A 20,382-nucleotide genomic window follows, 5' to 3' on the forward strand; every position below is an offset into this window, starting at 1 on the left:
CCATATTCTTCTTTACTAATTAAAAATTGATTTATGTAGCACAGATTGCGAGGTTTGGTGATATCCTCCAAAAATCTCCAGAAGTTGGTAGTAGATAACTAGTTTTAAAACCATCTTATAATGTTGTTAATATCAAAGATAGAACAGGTGTTGAGAATACTTACCCATCATATATTTGCTTTCTATAAGGCTGTACCTGCTCAATTTTGTTGTTATTTGGATGGGTGGGAGTGGGTGTATTTTAACATGATATGCCATTGGAGGGAAGATAAGATACCCTGGTAAAGAAGTGATGGAAAGGAGGTATTGGCAGAGAAAAGCCTCAGCCAGATCAGGGTACTTCCTCCATGCTGTTCTTATCTTACCTGCTAGTTGTTTACATTGACTATCTGTAAGTCATACTGAGGAGAGTCACCTAGGGCTATCTACACTCCAGGCTCATAGCCCTCTCCTTGCTTCTGAGTTGTGACTTTTCTTGCTTGCCTTGTTGCTCTTGCCTAAGTTCTGATGCCTTTTCTGATTGTTGTCTATTTAGCCCTGTAGTCTCTACCTTCTGCTGATCCTTTATAAACCTATATATCCTACCAGTTACTCCTTGGCATTATGAGCCTTGAACTTTCCATATTGCCTTTTAATATATTATGGTTTTTTATAGACAGGGTCTTACTCTGTTACCCAGGCTGAAGTTCAGTGGCATGGTCATAGCTAACTGCAGCTTCAAACTCCTGGGCTCAAGTGATCCTTATACCTTAGCCTCTGAGTAGCTAGGAGTACAGTGCATGCCACCACACCTTGCTAATTTTTTTTCTACTTTTTGTAGAGATGGGATCTTGCTATGTTGCCCAGGCTGGTCTCAAACTTCTGGCCTCAAGCAATCCTCTCTCATCAGCCTGCCAAAATGCTGGGATTATAGGCCTGAGCCACTGTGCCCTGCCTTTTTTCCTCACTTTTAATTTCCCATCCAAGTACTAACCAGGCTTAACCCTGCTTAGCTTCTGAGATCAGACAAGATTGGGTACGTTCAGGGTGGTATGGCCATAGACCTCACTTTTAATCTCATTGCCACAGTCTTTATATATGTAAATATAGTGGGGAGAAACCAAGAGAGGGAGGGGTGGCCAGGAGAGGGTTAGAGAAAAGAGAGCACACACACACACAAAAAGAGAGACAAATGTGCATGAGGATGGGGGAAGGAGGTGAAACAAGCAGTTTGGGAAGGAAAGAAAGAAAGGAGTCGTAGGGAGGTAGAGGTGGGGAGGCTGAGCGCAGAGAATGGTGGGAGAGGGCAAATAGAGGGAAGCCCCGAGAGGGAGTGGAAAAAGAGAGGAAGGCGGGAGAGGGCGTTGGAGGGGGCAAGATGAGAGAATGGAGGAGGGAAACAGGAGAGAGCAACCAAGACCAAAGCATGCTATTCTCTCTTCTGCTACTCTTTCTTTTTTAGTTAGGTACATATGTTTAACAGAGTGACTGCTATAGAATATTTTTATTTCTTTTTCTTTTCTGTAATTCACTGAGTTACCTCATAAAACCTTTTGCTGATTATTCATTTTTAATTATGTAGATATATTGGAACAAGTGACTACTGTAAGATGTTGTGACTTTTTCTAAACTTGTTGAGTTACCTAGTAGAAGATAGTCTTTGTTGATAGGGTTTCAGTCTTTGAGTTCTTGATGTTTTGAGGTTTATTAATATATACGTAGTTAATGTTTGCTTATATTTTGAGGAGGTGACAAAAAGGAAGTTAACTGAAAGTCGAGGGAGGTTGATAATGTGCTTATTTTATCATGAATTTTCAATTCTTACATTTTACTGCTTTGGATATATGTTAGGCAAGGAGAGAATAAGTATACTAAGTAGTTACTGTAGTTTCTTAGTGACCAGTAAATAGATGCCATTATAGAAATTAAAAATGAAGCATTATGAAATAATTAAAAGAATAACCATCCACTGGATAAATTAGAATATTTTATTAGAAGATGTAGTTTTTTTCCTTGTCAGCTGAGAGATTATGGCTTGATCTTAGTTTTTGTTCTTTAGATATAAAAACAATCTTAGATTATTAAAATAAGAACTGAATTCTAAGCAGAGACAAAGTAGGTTGGCAAGCATTTGCTGTGATGGAATCTGTACATATTGACATTTTCTTCTTTGGTACCTTAGTTGTGTGCATTTAAATAATTATGGAAACATTTTTAAATTGCCTGTGATACTGTGTGACATTTGTATTTTTGCCTCTAAAATATTTTTATTTCTTAGGGCTTCTGTATGTAATGTGCTGTTGACTTGCTGCAAAGATAATGTGTGTCGTCTTTGGGTAGAGACGTTTTTACCAAATGATTGTTTGCTATATGGAGGTGACTGCAACCACTGGACTGAACCAATCAATTTAACAAATAACTTCAAGAGAAATGCTTCCAGTAAGGAACGAGTTCAAAATGCTTTAGAAGTGAGTGTTTTTGTTAGATGTTATTTTCTACAAGTTTAAAAACCTTTGGTACATTGCCTTTTGGGTAATACAATGTTATGAAAAATCCATATCTTCAAAAAACAACTCTCAGAAAATTTTCAGTTTTATTTGGTTCAAAAAATATACTTAAGGATTTTGTCAAGATCACAAACATACCTATAATTATAAAGTTAATCTCACGTTAACTGATAATAACAAAAAGATGATTACAGTTGACTTAGTTGAAGTAACAAAGTAAATTAAAATCTGAAAATGCAAAGATTTCACTATAAAATAACTTTTTTTTCCTTAAAGGTTAGGTAGTTTATCATATTCTCTTCTACCATTTGTTAACTTTAGAACTGCCAAGAACTTGGAGTCTTTATTTTACAAATTAATGTTGAAAGTAAAAGTCAATTTAAAAATTTTTTTTAGTATAGACAGGGTCTCACTTGTGCTCAGGCTGGTCTTGAACGTCTGAGCTCAAGCAGTCCTCCCATCTCGGCTTCCCAGAGTGCTAGAATTATAGCTGTGAGCCACCACGACTGGCCAACAGTCAGTTTTTGATGTTTGGAGTATTTGAAGATAGACTAGTAATACATATTCTTCTTATTATTTTCTTTTCTTTCTTTCTTTCTTTTTTTTTTTTGCTGAGACAGTCTCACTCTGTTGCCTGGGCTAGAGTGCCGTAGCATCAGCCTAGCTCACAGCAACTTCAAACTCCTGGGCTTAAGAAATCCTTCTGCCTCATCCCGAGTAGCTGTGACTACAGGCATGCGCCACCATGCCCGGCTAATTTTTTCTATGTGTTTTTAGTTGGCCAATTAATTTCTTTCCATTTTTAGTAGAGACGGGGTCTCGATCTTGTTCAGGCTGTTTTTGAACTCCTGACCTTGAGCAATCCTCCCACCTCGGCCTCCCAGAGTGCTAGGATTACAGGTGTGAGCTACCATGTCCAGCCCTTATTATTTTCTTAATATTGAAAATAGGAAGTGATTTTTTTTGTAGGATTATGGGGCAACTATTTTTCAAATTTGGGTAGTATTTTAATAGTTGAGAATATAATTGAATATATATTGCATAGCTATTCAATAATGAATAAATAGAATGGTTTTGTATAGTAATAGCTAAATGAAGTTCTTGACTATGCATCTAAAGACTTCCACTTTTAGCTCTACCTCTTGACAGCTTAGGTGACCATTGGTTCTATATATACTGTTTTATCTTATAAAAGATGAGAAGAACAATATTTGCACTGCTTGCCTTATGGGGTTAAATGAGATGATGCTTTATAAATTATGAAATATCCTGCTCTATGATGATAATATTATTCAGTGCTTTGGTCACAGGGAGTTAGCTGTGGAGAAAGAGGATAGCTTATATAGAGACATCATTATTCACAGACACAGTATTGGGAAAAAAATTTTTAAGTTTAGGAAATTAATTTCAAAAAAATAAAACCAAATAAAAATTACTAAGTATTGTGTGAAGTTTAAGAGAGCCAGGCAGTTTAAGCTCTAACGTTATTCTGCAGGATTCAAATATGCTATATGAAAATATTGAAAGGTATTTTTACATATAAAATTATCTGAAATATAATATATGTAATTTCTAACAATGATTATGTAACCTACACATATGACTTGTAACAATATAGGTATTAGTTTTACTTTGTTTTTATTCATACAGGTGAATCTGAGACATTTTCGTAGAGGTCGGAGGAGATCACTTGCACTTGTAGCACATACTGGATATCTGCCTCATCAGCAAAACCCTCATCATGTCCACAGGAACACTCCACTACATGCCAATGCGCTTTGCCACTTTCACATTGCAGCCAGCATCAACCCAGCCACAGGTAATAAAGCATTCTTCAAAATATGTTTTTGAAATTGAATAGATTGATTTTATAACAAGTTATACTTTAGTTTTTTTTGTTTTTTGTTTTTGAGACAGAGTCTCACTCTGTTGCCCAGGCTAGAGTGAGTGCCGTGGTGTCAGCCTAGCTCATAGCAACCTCAAACTCCTGGGCTCAAGCAATCCTCCTGCCTCAGCCTCCCAAGTGGCGGGGACTACAGGCATGAGCCACCATGCCCTGCTAATTTTTTCTATATATATTAGTTGGCCAATTAATTTCTTTCTATTTTTAGTAGAGACATGGTCTTGCTCTTGCTCAGGCTGGTTTCGAACTCCTGACCTCGAGCAATCCGCCCACCTCGGCCTCCCAGAATGCTAGGATTACAGGAGTGAGCCACCATGCCTGACCAACTTTAGTTTTTGAATAAGTAAAACATTGAAGGTGACTTTCTTAGCCAACTTTTCATTGTAGCCAGCTCACTGATTTCTGTTTATTTGTTTGCTTGTTCAGGCCATGATTTGATTTGTGATTTAAGATTTTAATAAGGCATTGAGATTCATCATTAGTTTATTTAAAATTGAGATTTAAACTATTACTTAGTAAAAGTTAATGCCACAGAAGTAGTATTTTATAATTGTTATATAGTTGTTCACACCATTGTGTTTGGTTCCAGCATAGTGGCTCATCCCTGTAATTTTAGCACTTTGGGAGGCCAGGAGGATCGCTTGAGGCCAGGAATTCATGACCAGCCTAAGTAACATAATGAGACCCCATCTCTACAAAAATAAAAACAAGTTAGCGAGGCGTGGTGGTGCACACCTGTATTCCCAGATTCTCTGGAGGCTGAGGTGTGAGGTAGGATTGCTTGAACCCAGCAGTTTGAGGGTACAGTGAGCTCCAGTGCACCATTGCACTCCGGTCTGGGTGGCAAAGCAAGACCTTGTCTCTAAAAAAAAACTCATTGTGTTTGGTACTTGATCTTTGGAGCCATTTTATTAAAAAGGCAGAAATATGTAAAATTTATGACTGGAAGAATTAAGAAACCTATATCTGTAGTCAAATATGTCCTGTTAGACTGAAAGAGCTAGAATACTTGGGTCTACCTGTGAATTTGAAGATTTAAGTGCTTATTTTTTTAGTATATAATTTTTGTAAGTATAATAACCGGTGGTCATAATTGGGGCATGCAAAATAGAACGTTGGAATATTACTTGAAAAAAATTAAAGACAATTTTTTGCATATGATAAACGTCATCTGTACAGAAAGTGTACATCTACCCCACCTTAGTTCCTCTCCCTATACTATAACCACTATTGATGAGTTTTTATTTATTGTGGAATATCCTTGAGCACTAATTCAACATAACCTACCTATTTCCATGTAGCACACTAGATTTACAGTATTGTATTCTTCAAGGAAACAGAAAAAATTATGGTCCATTAGTGACTTGAATGGAATTTTATTTATCCAAGGAAGAAGTACTTTGATAAGTCAAAGTGTAGAGATACTATGATAAGAATGAAAAGTATAAACTGATCTTCTAGCTTTTATTTGTTAGACAACAGTCTTAGCTCTAAAAGAATTCATGAGCCAAGAAAATGTAAATTGGAAGGGCCGGCATGGTGGCTCATGCCTGTAATCCCAGCACTCTGGAAGGTGGAGGCGGGAGGATTGCTTGAGCTCAGGAGTTCCAAGACCAGCCTGAGCAAGAGCGAGACCCTGTCTCTACTAAAAATAGAAAGAAACTAGCCAAACAACTAAAAATAGAAAAAAAAAATTTAGCCAGGCACAGTAGTGTGTGGCTGTAGTCCCAGCTACTCAGGAGGCTGAGGCAGGAGGCTTGCTTGAGCCCAGGAGTTTGAGGTTGCTGTGAGCTAGGCTGATGCCACGGCACTCTAGTCAGGCATGAGAGCGAGACTCTGTCTCAGAAAGAAAGAAAGAAAATGTAAATGAGAGGATATTGAATAATCTTTATTAAAAAATTATGTAGGCTTGGGAAAGACCATCACCATTATCAAAAATATATACGGACAGTGGTTATAATACCCAGAGTCAATTCTAAGGTCAGTGGAATAATTTTGAAGTTCTTTTGTTGAGTAAAGGACAATATTATTAGAATAAAGAAAGCTTGAATTTTCACATTATTGGAAAAGGCTGAAGGATTAATGAAAAAGGAGCCCTAAGTTCCAATGTGGCATCTCATTGGTTGCCTTCCAATAAAGAAAATGCTAAAACCTTTCTTTAGAAGGTAGGTCCCTAAGAAAAATGTCGAGCAAAACAAAGTAATATTATCAACAGCTAGATTAGACCCTATGGAGAATTCCTTTCCCTAAATTTGATCTGTTGGAATGACTTTTCTGGATGTATTTCTTATTCAAAGCACAATGCTCATATTGGCTTCACTTATTTGCTTATCAATGGAAAGAGCCACAGGAGGGGAGCTCATAAGAGCATATTCTTTTAGTTCTAATTCTTTTACCCTTTCTATGAAGACTTTTCATTACAATGCCTTTAACCAAATTTTTTGAGTGGGGTAAGGATATAGAAGAGATACGAGTTTCCTTTTAGTTAGAATGCTTCTGCTAATAGCCAGCATTATACCTTCCTTCTTGTGTAGTTTAACAGTGAGACTTGTGGTCTGCTAAAGGCATTGCTGATCTCTTTGGGGTTGATTTTAAATCAGCTATCAGAAAATCTTAGGCCGGGCACAGTGGCTCACACCTATAATCCTAGCACTCTGGGAGGCTAAGGCAGGAGGATTGCTTGAGCTCAGGAGTTCAAAACCAGCCCGAGTAAGATGGAGACCCTGTCTCTACTAAAAATAGAAAAAATTAGCCCAGTTTGGTTGCATGTGGCTGTAGTCCCACCTACCCTGGAGGCTGAGGCAGGAGGATTGCTTGAGCCCAGGATTTCGAGACTAGACTCAAGCAAGAGTGAGACCCCATCTCTACCAAAAAGACAAGAAAAAAAAGTCCAGCCTGGCGTTGAGGTGTGTGCCTATAGTCCCAGCTACCTGGGAGGCTGAGGCAGAAGGATTGCTTAGAGCCCAGGAGTTGGAGGTCGCAGTGATGACAATGGCACCACTGAACTCTATGCAGGGCAGAGTGAGACTCTTGTCTCAACAAAACAAACAACCAAGCACCCCTCCTCACAAACCTCACCCATTCATAAAAATTTTTTTCTAAAAAACTATTTAAAAAATTGCTTGTTAACAAAATTTTTGATAAATTAAGATATTCCTATCAACATGTCTACAAATTACAGACCTTTTTCATCATGAAAATATTTTTTAGGATTAAAGTAAACATGTATGGTTAAATAAATTATGCTATATGACCTAGAATATGTGATTTTATCTACTTTATAATAGGTATGCTAAATTTACCATTTAAATTAATTATGCACCATTAATAATAATAGTGGCAAACACTATGTTAGAAATCTTATAGGTTAAATAAAATGTTTTCAAGGTTTAAAGATTAATGCAATGTCATTATAAATTGCTTAAACCCATAGAATGTACAACACCAAGAATGAACCCTAAGGCAAACTATGGATTCTGGGTGATGGTGATATGTCAGTGAAGGTTCATCAGTTGCAATAAATGTACCACTTTGTTGACAGATGTTGATAATACATGTGTAGGACAGGGTATATACCTATCTATGTACCTTTCTCTGTAGTTTTGTTGTAAACGTAAAATTCCTCTAAGAAATAGTCTTAAAAAAAACAAACTCAAAATCAAGTTAAATTAAAAAGTGAAGGAGAAATTTAATTTTGTGATTTTTTTTTTTCTTATAGACATTCCACTTCTTCCATCTATTACATCTCTGAGTCTAAGTGAAAATGAAGAGAAGAGTGGACCTTTTGTGGTACACTGGCTAAACAATAAAGAGCTGCATTTTACTTTGTCCATGGAAGTCTTTTTACAGCAACTTAGAAAAAGTTTTGAACAGCCATCTTCTGAGGCCAGTGTAGAAGATTCTAATCAGGCAGATGTAAAATCTGATGAAGGTAAAGCTTGAAGAAGAATGAAAAATTTAAATTTTTGTTTAAAATAGTGGGAGTTTTTTATATTAGGGTAAAACTGGCTACTGTCAGAAATAAACTCCAAAATTACAGCGACATAATTCATGTATGGACATGCTCATTTAATAATTCAGTATAGATGTTGCTCTTCCAGGTGGCTTTCTTCCACATGATTCAAAGACTCAGGGATCTCATTCTTGTGATTTTTTTCAGCCCCTAGAACTTTGCTACTTAAAGGACTACCTGTAGACTCGCAGCATCGACATTACCCAGAAGCTTGTTAGGAATGTATGTCTCAGGCTCCACACAGACCTACTAAACCAGATTCTACCATTTAATAAAATCTCCAGGTCATTTGTACATTAAAGTGTGAGAAGCATTAGGGCCTTAAACTCTTCTGTATTCAGCCTTCAGTTGGTATAGAGAGAGAGGAGATGTTTCTCAACTGCCTTAACTCAGACTTGATGCTTATCACGTCCACTCTCATTCTGTTGGCAAGAACTAGTCTCAGGGCCCTATGTGTTCCTGACTGGATAGCCTCGATACACTAAGGACTGGGAAATATGACACTGTGTAGCCATCTCTGCTACAGTCTGTGGTTCATAAATGTGTTTGTTTCTAAAAAGTTTCGTTTTAATTACAAGATCATACATGATCATTGGGGGGGGAGGGAAACCAGTACAGACAGGTATAAAGTTTCTTCGTTAAGTTTGATGGGTATCCCGCCAGATTAATTTTTTTCTATGTGCATACAAACATAAATACAATTTTTATTTTAAAGAAAAAGTGGGTGTTCATTATGGGTGTTATGGGTTATGGGTGTTCATTTTTAAACAAAAATAATGTTCCACAATTTGTTGTAATTCAGTCAGCAATGGAAGTCTTTCATCTCATTTTTAATAGCTGCTGAGTAGTCCATGTCTAAGAGAAAACTTTTAATAGTTCTTCTATTATCGGATGTTTAAATTGATTTAAATTGTTTTTCACTGTATGCTAATAATGGTACAATGACACATCTTTTCATCTTTGTGTGAATTTTTCTATAACATAAATTCCTAGATGTGGAATTACCAGAGAGTATATAAAATTTAAATAACAATAACTTCTGACAAATTGCCCTCCAGAAATGTTTTACTAATTTATACTTCTAAGTATATCCAAAATGTTTTTCTACATCCTTGCCAACACTGAATCTTTTCATTAGATTACTTTCTTTGCCAGTTAAGAGGAAAATGTTTGTTTTACTTTGCATTTTCTTAAATGCAAATTAAACAGAATGATGATCTTTTCTATTTTTGCCCTTCTGTGGCTTATCTTTTTATCCCCTTTGCCTAATTTCCTGCTGGGCATTTTTTGTTTTCTTCTTGATTTGTATGTCTTGACTTATTTTTTTAACTTGGTAAACACTCATAACCTTTTTTTTTAAGATCTCTTTTAGAAAAGGTTCTATATTCCTAACCAGGAGTTGGGTGAAGGATGTGAGGACTGGGGTTTATGAAAGATGTGAGAATATACATATTTACTTGTGTTAATAAGTTGGTTTACAAATGTATTTTTAATTACCAACGTGTTGTAGTGTAACCTGGAAATTGAGCACCATAAGTGCATTCCCTTAAAATGTTTTTTTACGATATAATATCAGTTATGAGTGAATGTACCTAGAGGATAACTAGTATAGCATATGCAGGTTTGGATAAAACTGGTATTGTAAAGAAAGTAAAAATTATATTCAAATAACATTTTTTAAAAATTCAATCCCAGGATTATAGCCCCAATTATCATGAGCAAAACTGAGGTCTACATAAGTAGTGTCTTACTGTAGGTTAGCTGAGAGGTTAATTGTAGGATATCTGGGTTTAGGAATCAATTTACCTATTTTCTAGTTCCATATTAGTTCTTTTACCAGTAACCCATTATCTCAGTCCTATAGGGGTTCTGATTACTGAGTTAATTCCAGTGACATTATATTACTGGAGCAAAGTTACTTCTAAAGAGGAACTCATTTCTTGTTATTGTAAAAACTGTTATGTTTTTCATCTTTTTTTTCTTTTTTGAGGGAGATGATGGAGGAGGGAGAGAGGAGAGAGTGAGCTATGTTTTTCATCTTGAATGCATTTATAAAGGTATTTCTTAATTTATGATAATAGCCTTATTGTATTTACTTGGTTCATGAACTCTTTTGGTTATAGAAATGGATGATGGTATTGATGATCTGAAAATAAATCATGAAAAGAAGGAATTGGGTGGTGATAAAATAGTACCGAACTCAAGTTTTGCATCATTACCATCAGCTGCCATTGATCATCAGATTGAAGTACTTCTGTCTGAATGGAGCAAAAATGCAGACATGTTATTCAGTATTCATCCTGTGGATGGTTCTTTGCTAGTTTGGCATGTGGATTGGCTAGATGAATACCAGCCTGGTATGTTTCGTCAAGTACAGGTAATATTATTATGATCTCTGGACAGCTATTTCTTGTTTATGTGGGTACAATTTTGTAATACCTCCTTATATAATTTCATATGTTCTAATGCTTGCTCTCTTAATTCTAGGTGTCCTTTGTTTCCAGAATTCCTGTAGCTTTCCCCACAGGTGATGCGAACTCCCTCTGTAAAAGCATAGTGATGTATGCCTGTACCAAGAATGTTGATCTGGCTATTCAGCAAGGGAAACAGAAACCTTCTGGCCTCACTCGTTCCACATCAATGCTTATCTCTTCTGGTCACAATAAATCATCTAATAGTTTAAAATTAAGTATTTTTACCCCTAATGTTATGATGATTTCAAAGCATGCTGATGGTTCTCTCAATCAGTGGCTGGTCAGTTTTGCTGAGGAATCTGCTTTTTCTACAGTTCTCAGTATTTCCCACAAATCCAGATACTGTGGTCATCGCTTTCATCTTAATGATTTAGCTTGCCACTCAGTATTACCATTATTGCTGACAACGTCACACCATAATGCATTAAGGACACCAGATGTTGATAACCTAAAGCAGCCTTTTGATGCGGTAAATGTTGAAGAATGTTCTTTGACACAACAAACTACAAGCACCGTTGATATGGCTTTTCAGGATCCCAATGCAGTTTATAGTGAGCTTATTCTTTGGAGGGTTGATCCAGTTGGGCCATTGTCTTTCTCCGGAGGAGTTTCTGAGCTTGCTCGGATTAATTCTCTGCATGTTTCTGCCTTTTCCAATGTGGCATGGCTGCCTACTCTTATACCCAGTTACTGTTTAGGTAAGCATGTTGCTTTTTATTTTAGTAATTTAGATTTTCTGACATTATCACTAAAGGGTTAAATTTTAAATGTAAATACTTTCTAGGTGCCTACTGCAACTCTCCTAGTGCATGCTTTGTAGCAAGTGATGGACAATATCTGAGATTATATGAAGCGGTTATTGATGCCAAGAAACTTTTATTTGAGCTTTCCAACCCTGAAATTTCTGTAAGTAATGGCTTTTTAAATAGTTTAAATATATAATATGACGTTTTTAGTTACTTAATTTATACTTATTGGGCATGTTCTAGAATTGTGACATATAAATTTGTAATAAACATTTGTAACTTTGTTGTTTTATTTTTTTCACATTTGTTTTGTACCTTTATAGTGATTCTAAGCTCCTCTAAAAAGAAATCATTTCTTTCACTCATTCAGAAAGTAGAGCCTAGTCTCCTACAATATATGTTTCTATAACACTGCTTTGCCCATGATAAATGGGCAATACTGACAGTATAATGTGGAAGTCATGTTAGTTCATGTGCAATTTTGTTCCTGGCAAAGGGAGCTAGAATAACAGGAGTAGAATTTTTAATCTTAAGCATAAAAGGAAAAAGCCCTTAGCTTGGTTGCAATTCAGGCATTCAGGCAGGAGTCCTTTTAATACTGTTGCAAAGCTTTTGCCTTATGACAGGCTATACTTCTTCCTGTGCCAGTCTAATAGCAACCTATCTGCATTGTCCCCAGAGGCAGCCTTCAGCTGTACTGAGTTTCCTGTTTAGGAGATTCAAGCCATCTCCCCAGCTACCACTTAATGTATTTGTTAATGCTTTGGTTATAAAGTTGCATAAATGTCAGTGGTCTGTTCCAATCCCATTTTTTCTGTAAGTTATTTTTAACGCATGATTTTGCAGAACACAGGTTTTCAAAACACTTTGTAGTGTTATAATAGAAACACATATTTATTGAGGATCTTCTATTTATCAGGCATTGTTTTAAGTGCTGGGAATTTAGATGTGACCAAAACAGACAAAAAATCCGTATCATAGAATTTATATTCGAGTGAAGGAAGATAGAGAGAAAGCAGGTAAAAATGTATTAACTAATACAGTGGAGAGAAACAATGTTGCAAAAGAAGCAGAGAGTGCCAAGTAAGGTGTTAGGGAAAAAACATCACAGAAAAAATATCATTTGTACAAAGACCTGAAGGAGAAGCAGGAGCTAGATATGTAGATATTTAAAGGAATAGTGATCCAGAAAGAGGGACAGCCAGTTCAAAGACCCTTAGGCCAGAGAATGTTTGGTGTATAAAGGAATAGCTGGAGGCTATTGTAGCTGGGGCAGAATATATGAATTGGAGACTACGTAGTCACAGATAAAGTCAGAAAGTTAGCCTGGCCATATCACACAAGGCGTCATAAGCCATTTTGGTAACTTTGGCTTTTACTCTGAATAACATGGAAACTATAGAAGAGAAGGGTAGTGTCATATGATGTGATTTAAGTTTTAAATGGATCACTTTGGTGGGTAGATAGATTAGATGTGGGAAGGAGAAGTGGAGTCAGAGAGACCAATTTAGGAAGCAACCACAGTATTTATTCCAAGAGAGACAAAAGGGCTTAGAATGATAGAAAGTGGTAGTTATAGAAATAATAACAGTGATCAAATTCTGAATGATTTTTAGACACTGATTAATCCATATTGGACTGGCTATGGATGTGTGTGAGTAAAAAGAGGATGACTCTCAAAGTTTCTGGCTAAGCATTAGGAAAAATAGAATTGCTGTGCATTGAGATAAAATTCTAGAAGCAGCAGGATTTCTTTTTGTGGTTTTTTTTTTTTTGGTGACAGGGCCTCCCTATGCTGCCCAAACTGTAGTGCAGTGGTGGTATCATAGCTCTCTGCAGCCTCCAACTCCTGGACTCAGCCTTCTGCCTCAGCTTCCTGAGTAGCCAGGATTACAGGCGTGCACTGAGCAAATTTTTTTTATTTTTTGTAGAGCCAGGGTCTTGCTATGTTACCCAAGCTGGTCTTGAACTCCTGGCCTCAAGCAGTACTCCCACTTGAGCCTCCCAGTGTTCTGAGATTATAGGTATGAGCTACTATGCCCAACCAAGATATAACAGATTTTGAGGGGCAGGGAGATGTAAGAGCCTGGCTTTGGACACGTTGTTTTGAGATGCCTGTTTGACATCCAAGAGACCTAGTAGGCTAGTCTCTGAAGTTTAGAGGGAAGTTTGACCTGAAGATACAAAATAGTTGTCAGCATATATATTTAAATTTGCTAAGATGGATGTGACTATTGAGGGAAGAGAGTATAGTTGGAAAATAAAAGTGATAGATTGAATGCTGAAGCATTCCATTGTTAAAAGTAGGGTGAAAAAATCAGTATGGTGAATGTGGTATATAATGGAAGCCAAATGAAGAAAGTATTTCAAGGAGAAGGGAGTGATCACTAGTATCAAATGCTACTGATAGAGCAAGTATAATAAAGATGGAGAATTGATCACTGAATTTAGCAATGTGACCTTGACAGAGCAGTCAGGACATAGTAGCTTAAAAGTCAGCATACATAAATAGTATATCAACTTGTTTCTTTAACTCCATCCTTCCCTTTTCATAATATGTAATATTTTTATAATGTAATTATAAAAAGCACTACTTCTGTTTTTTGTTTTGTTTTGGAGATGGAGTCTTCGCTCTTGCTCAGGCTGATCTTGAACTCCTGACCTTAAGCAGTCTTCCCACCTTCACCTACCAGAGTGCTAGGATTGTAGGCATGAGCCACTGTGCCCGGCTTACTTTTATTTTTCTCTGTATCAACTGAGCTGTAGCTCTTATTCATTCCTATGGTAATTCCTATTAAGATAAAAGCTCAGAATGTTTATAGTTGAAAGGGACTATATTTAGCCCCATTTGAACTTTATTATTATTTGTTATTCCTGAAATGTTATGCTCTTTGTTCTTAATCACTTTTGAATTTGTTTAGTAAAGGAGATATCAATTTTTTAAAAAATAGAAATATGTTGGTGAAGTGTTTAACATCGTCAGTCAACAATCGACAGCCAGGCCAGGATGCATTATCGCATTAGATCCCATTACCAAACTTGTAAGTATTGGTTTTTTGGAGGTATACAAAAAAAGTTATAAAATATTTTGTATAAAATCTGTATTTAATTGATATAATTGGATATTTTGCTATGGATAACAAACATTGCACATTTTATTTTCTATACTTCAAACTAGAAAACAAATCAGATTATAGTTCCAATTACTATATTCACAATGAAATAAATTTTCACACTCTAACTCTTAAATACATTACGAATATTAATAGTGTCATTTGACATATGGATTTAATAAAGTGCTATTAGGTTCTTCATCCCCATGGCTATGAAAATCACTAAAAAGAAAACCAGTTTCTATTTTGTGGCATTGATATAAAGCACATTGGTGGATATAATTATTATTTTTTTTCATTTAGTAACCAGAGATTTATTTCAAAGATAGTTTTACAATATACCGATCAAATGAATTGTAGCTAAATATTCATTTTATTCAGGTGCTACAGGTCCAGTGAACTAATGGACAAGAGGAACATTTGCTTTGTTTTGTTTTGTTTGTTTATTTCAGCATATTATGGAGTACAAATGTTTAGGTTACATATATTGCCTTTCCCCTCCTTTCTCCGCCCCCCCGGAGTCAGAGCTTCAAGTGTGACCATCTCCCAGATGGTGCGCACTGTACTCATTATATACGTATATACCCATCCCATCCCCTTCACCCCCTCCCATCTGCCCGATGACCAATAAATGTTATTCCTATATGTCCACTTAGGAGTTGATCTGTTAATACCAATTTGCTGGTGAGTATGTGTGGTGCTTTTTTTTCCATTCTTGGGATACTTCGTAGAATGGGTTCCAGCTCTATCAAGGAAATTACAGAAGGTGCTATATCACCATTGTTTCTTAAAGCTGAATAGTACTCCATGGTATACATATACCACATTTTATTAATCCACTCATGTATTGATGGGCACTTGGGTTGTTTACACATCTTTGCAATTGTGAATTGTGCTGCTATAAACTTTCGAGTGCAGATGTCTTTTTTATGGAGTGTGTTTTGTTCTTTTGGGTAGATGCCCAGTAATGGGATTGCTGGGTCAAATGGTAGATCTACTTGTATCACTTTAAGCTGTTTCCATATTGCTTTCCACAGAGGTTGCAGTAGTTTGCATTTCCACCAACAGTGTAGGAGTGTTCCTGTCTCTCCACATCCATGCCAACATTTATTGTTTTGGGACTTTTTGATAATGGCCATTCTCACTGGAGATAAGTGATATCTCATTGTGGTTTTGATTTGCATTTCCGTGATGATTAGAGATGTTGAGCATTTTTTCATATGTTTGTTGGCCATTATTCTGTCTTCTTTAGAAAAGTTTCTGTTCATGTCCTTTGCTCACTTTTTGATAGGGTTGTTTGATTTTTTTTCTTGCTGATTTTCCTGAGTTCTAAATATATTCTAGTTATCAGCCCTTTATCAGATGTGTAGCTTGAGAAAATTTTCTCCCATTCTGTAGGTTGTCTGTTCTCGTAACAGTTTCTTTGGCTGTGCAGAAGCTTTTATTTTTGTTGTTGTTGTGATTTCCTTTGGAGTCTTCTTCATAAATTCTTTGCCTAGGCCAATGTCTAGAAGAGTATTTCCAACGTTTTCCTCTAGAATTCTAATAGTTTCACGCCTTAGGTTTAAGTCTGTTACCCAGCGTGAGTTGATTTTTGTGAGAGGTGAAAGGTATGGATACTGTTTCAGTCTTCTACATGTGGCTATCTAGTTTTCCCAGCACCATTTATTGAATAAGGATTCTTTCCCCCAGTGTATGTTTTTGTCTGCTTTGTCAAAGATTAAATGGCTTTACGAAGATGGTTTTATGTCTGGGTTCTCTGTTCTGTTCCACGGGTCAATGTCCATGTTCTTGTGCTAGTTCAAAGCTGTTTTAATTACTATAGCCTTGTAGTATAGTTTGAAGTCTGGTAAATTGATACCTCCTATTTTGTTTTTATTGCCTAGGGTTGCTTTTGCTATGCGGGGTCTTCTCTGGTTCCATACAAAGCATAAAATTATTTTTTCTATATCTGTGAAAAATGATGATGGTATTTTAACAGGGATTGCGTTGACTCTGTAGATCACTTTGGGTAGTATAGACATTTTAACAATGTTGATTCTGCTGACCCACGAGCATGGTATGGTTTTTCACCTGTTTACGTCCTCTGCTACTTATTTCCTCTGGATATTATTTTTTAATTGTAAAGATTCATTGTAAGGAAGGCAAATCTTTTTTTTTTTTTTTTTCCAGACAGAGTCTCACTCTGTTGCTCCAGGTAGAGTGCAATGGTGTGATTATAGTTCACTGCAACCTCAAACCCCAGGGCTCAAGCTATCCTCTCGCCTCAGCCTCCCAAGGAGTTGGCACTGCACGCATTTGCCATGACACATGGCTAAGTTTTTCTATTTTTGGTAGAGTTGGGGTCTCGCTCTTGTTCAGGCTGGTCTTGAACTCCTGAGCTCAAACCATCCTCCCACTTCAGCTTCCCAGGGTGCTAAGATTATAGGCATGAACCACTGTGCCCATCCAAGCAAGTCAGCTTAACCTAATTTTTTTTCTGTTTTCATCTGGTTATTCTGGTACCATAGACTTACATACTACTGAACTTTTGACTTTTTATTCTGCTTGAATATTCCATTGTGATGTATTTATTTTTCTGGCTACTCAGCATTAGTAAATAACACATGGGTCAACTTATGTTTGTATTTATTTATATTCAGCATGGCAGAAAAACCCAGCTTCTTCATGTTTTTCAAGAAGACTTCATTTTGAATAACTCTGAAAAGAAAAGTATAGGAAAAGACAGCATTTTATCTAATGCAGGTAAAGAAGAATGTTTTAAGTAATGAGAAATACTATGTACAATATGTTAGGCAGTTAAAGATGAATTGATACAATGTTTTACATTGTTTATTTGAAGTGAAAATTTTTTTTGTAGGTTTGTGATATTATTTATCAGTAATACTGGTATCTTTATCTTAACCAGGAAGTAAACATGAAAAATTAAAGGGGGTTATACATTATATGTTTTATAAACCACATAGTAGAAATGCTTTATCATTAATGTGTGAACGCTCTTTTCATGGATGGGGTCCTATCAATTTGTATAATATGGACTCCTGGCCTTTTAGGAACTTAAAATTTAAAGAAGTACCTTAAAACTTTGAGTTATAAGGTCCTTGATAATTTAAAAACTAAGTTTCTTTTGTTGTTGTTGTTGTTGTTTTTTAGACAGAGTCTCGCTTTGTTCCCCAGGCTAGAGTGAGTGCCGTGGCGTCAGCCTAGCTCACGGCAACCTCAAACTCCTGGGCTCAAGCCATCCTCCTGCCTCAGCCTCCCAAGTAGCTGGGACTACAGGCATGTGCCACCATGCCCGGCTAATTTTTTCTATATATATTAGTTGGCCAATTAATTTCTTTCTATTTCTAGTAGAGACGGGGTCTTGCTCTTGCTCAGGCTGGTTTTGAACTCCTGACCTCGAGCAATCTGCCTGCTTCGGCCTCCCAGAGTGCTAGGATTACAGGCGTGAGCCACCGTGCCCAGCCAAGACTAAGTTTCTTAAATAATACTTTTATAATCAAACAGTTTAAAAATTTTTATTAAACCCAACATTAACTGTTACTTTCTGTGGAGGAAAATAGTCATCAGTTTCAATTACAAAGCCAAACCAAACTGAAAAATGGCTTTCCTGAAGACCAAAATCTTGTGAAGCAACTGTACATTATATGCCTGTTGCATAAAGTCAGGTATCAAGCCTCAAATGATATTAACTGCATTCTCCATTTGTTCCAGATATTTTTTCCTTCCCTTCCCTTCCCCTTCCTTTCCCTTCCCTTCCCCTTCCCCCTTCCCCCTTTTCCCCCTTCCCCCTTTCCATCCCCCTCCCCTCCCCTCCCCTTCTCCTTCCCCTCCCCTCCCCTCCCCTCCCCTCTCTTCTCCTCCCTTCCCCTCCCCTCCCCTCCCTTCCCCTCTCTTCCCTTCCCTCCTCTCCCCTCCCTTTCCCCCTTTTCCTTTTTCCTTTCCTCTCCTTTCTCCTTTTCTTTCCTTTCCTTTTTCCATGTTGCTATGTTGACCAGGCTGAAGTGCAGTGGCATGATCATAGCCTCCCAAGTAGCCTAGTAGCTGGTACCACAGGTGTGAACCACCACACTCAGCTAATTTTTAAGGCCCAGGCTGGAGCACAGTGCCATGATAATAGTTTACTGCAGCCCTGAACTCTTGGGCTCAAGTGATCCTCCCATCACAGTCTCCTGAGTAGCTGGGATTACAGGGGTATACCGTCACAACTGGCTAATTTTTTCTATTTTTAGTAGAGATGGAGTCTCACTCTTGCTCAGGCTGGTCTCAAACTCCTGACCTCAATCAATCCCTCTTGCCTTGGCCTCCCAGAGTGCTAGGATTACAGGCATGAGCCACCATGCCCAGCCAAGACATATAATTTTGTACATAATGAGGAGTAGCTTATAATGAAGAAAACCTGTTTTACAGAGTTTGAATTAAAAAAAAAATGAAGAAAACTTGGATTAAAATCTATCGTAAAGAAAGAGTTTTTTCAGGCAATAATAGACCACTGATTTTATGATATATTTTAGAAAGATGCATTTATTTGTTTACTTTGAGCAACTTATGCTGTTTAAACTGAAATTTGAACTAAGAGAAATTTCTTGAATTATATGTTATGTAATGATACTTATATTTTGGTCATTATATAAACATCATGCAGTAGTCATTCTATTATGGAGCTTACTTATTTCAAAAAATGTAACACCATTTTCATCATATGTTGACCTAAAGTATACATCTTGTCTGTTTAGAAATTTCTGACTTCATATGGCCTAATCTATGTGAGCAATTTGATGGTGATGAGTGTAATATATGACTTTTTGAGCCTATCAGTTTAAAAATAAAATTTATGTACAGCATTCTTCTTATTGTAAATATTTTAAGTTAATACAAATTCATGTGGTAAAGAAGTTGAATATATTCTATAATGCCACTTTATATTTGGAAATTTAGGTAAATTTTTTAGTTTTTTTTTAAATCTTGTTACTTTAACTTGGTATCTATAGTAAGTTGTCTCATTTTTCCGTGTTAATAGTGAAAAATATCATTAATACCAACAGGCAGCTCACCTAATGGATTTTCTGAAAAGTTCTATCTAATCGTAATAGAGTGCACTCAAGACAACCGCTCGCTGTTACACATGTGGAATTTACATTTAAAGTCAATTCCTGTCTCATTGGGTGAGTCTTTTTTCAAAGTATACATGATTAAACAGTTTAGGGTATAATATTTCTTAATGCCACTCTTATTTAGGGTTGCTAATTATAGTTTATTCAGTTAATTAAAAAAGCAAAATGATTTTCTCATTTTCAACTCCAGTGTTAAAAGTTCTAATTGATACCCCAGTTTTTGGTTCTTATGTTTTATAGATGAAAAGGCAGATACAAAAATATCTGAAGCAGTTTGGCAGCCGGAAGAACATTCTTCTTCTTCTCCAGAGAAGATCCTATCTCCTTTTTCACAGAAGTATCAGGCTTGCAAAGCAAATCTCCAGAGTACCAGCAAGTTGACTCTATTTTCAGAAATGGTTTATAGCCAAGAGTTGCATTTGCCAGAAGGAGTTGAGATAATAAGTATTAAGCCATCAGCAGGTTCGTAAATTTTATCAAAAGAGACTTAACTCTATAACCCATGAGTGTTTACCAGGTATTTAAAAATAGGTG

At 36.5% G+C, this 20,382-nt stretch overlaps 1 protein-coding gene across 6 annotated transcripts in view; it reads left to right on the forward strand.

The window, feature by feature from the left end:
- Window positions 1–20,382, forward strand: part of DMXL1 (Dmx like 1) — a 167,539-nt gene that overhangs the window by 51,882 nt on the left and 95,275 nt on the right. For all 6 annotated transcript variants that reach the window (XM_076008303.1, XM_076008304.1, XM_076008302.1 and 3 more), the window contains 10 exons: window positions 2,258–2,447; window positions 4,137–4,305; window positions 8,108–8,320; window positions 10,525–10,778; window positions 10,889–11,573; window positions 11,660–11,781; window positions 14,573–14,662; window positions 17,377–17,479; window positions 19,780–19,899; window positions 20,089–20,310. In XM_076008303.1, the coding sequence (XP_075864418.1) occupies window positions 2,258–2,447; window positions 4,137–4,305; window positions 8,108–8,320; window positions 10,525–10,778; window positions 10,889–11,573; window positions 11,660–11,781; window positions 14,573–14,662; window positions 17,377–17,479; window positions 19,780–19,899; window positions 20,089–20,310 (2,168 nt within the window). The remainder of the gene's footprint in view (window positions 1–2,257; window positions 2,448–4,136; window positions 4,306–8,107; window positions 8,321–10,524; window positions 10,779–10,888; window positions 11,574–11,659; window positions 11,782–14,572; window positions 14,663–17,376; window positions 17,480–19,779; window positions 19,900–20,088; window positions 20,311–20,382) is intronic.

This window comes from Microcebus murinus, chromosome 11 (genome assembly GCF_040939455.1).
Source record: "Microcebus murinus isolate Inina chromosome 11, M.murinus_Inina_mat1.0, whole genome shotgun sequence".
Classification (NCBI taxonomy): Eukaryota; Metazoa; Chordata; class Mammalia; order Primates; family Cheirogaleidae; genus Microcebus; species Microcebus murinus.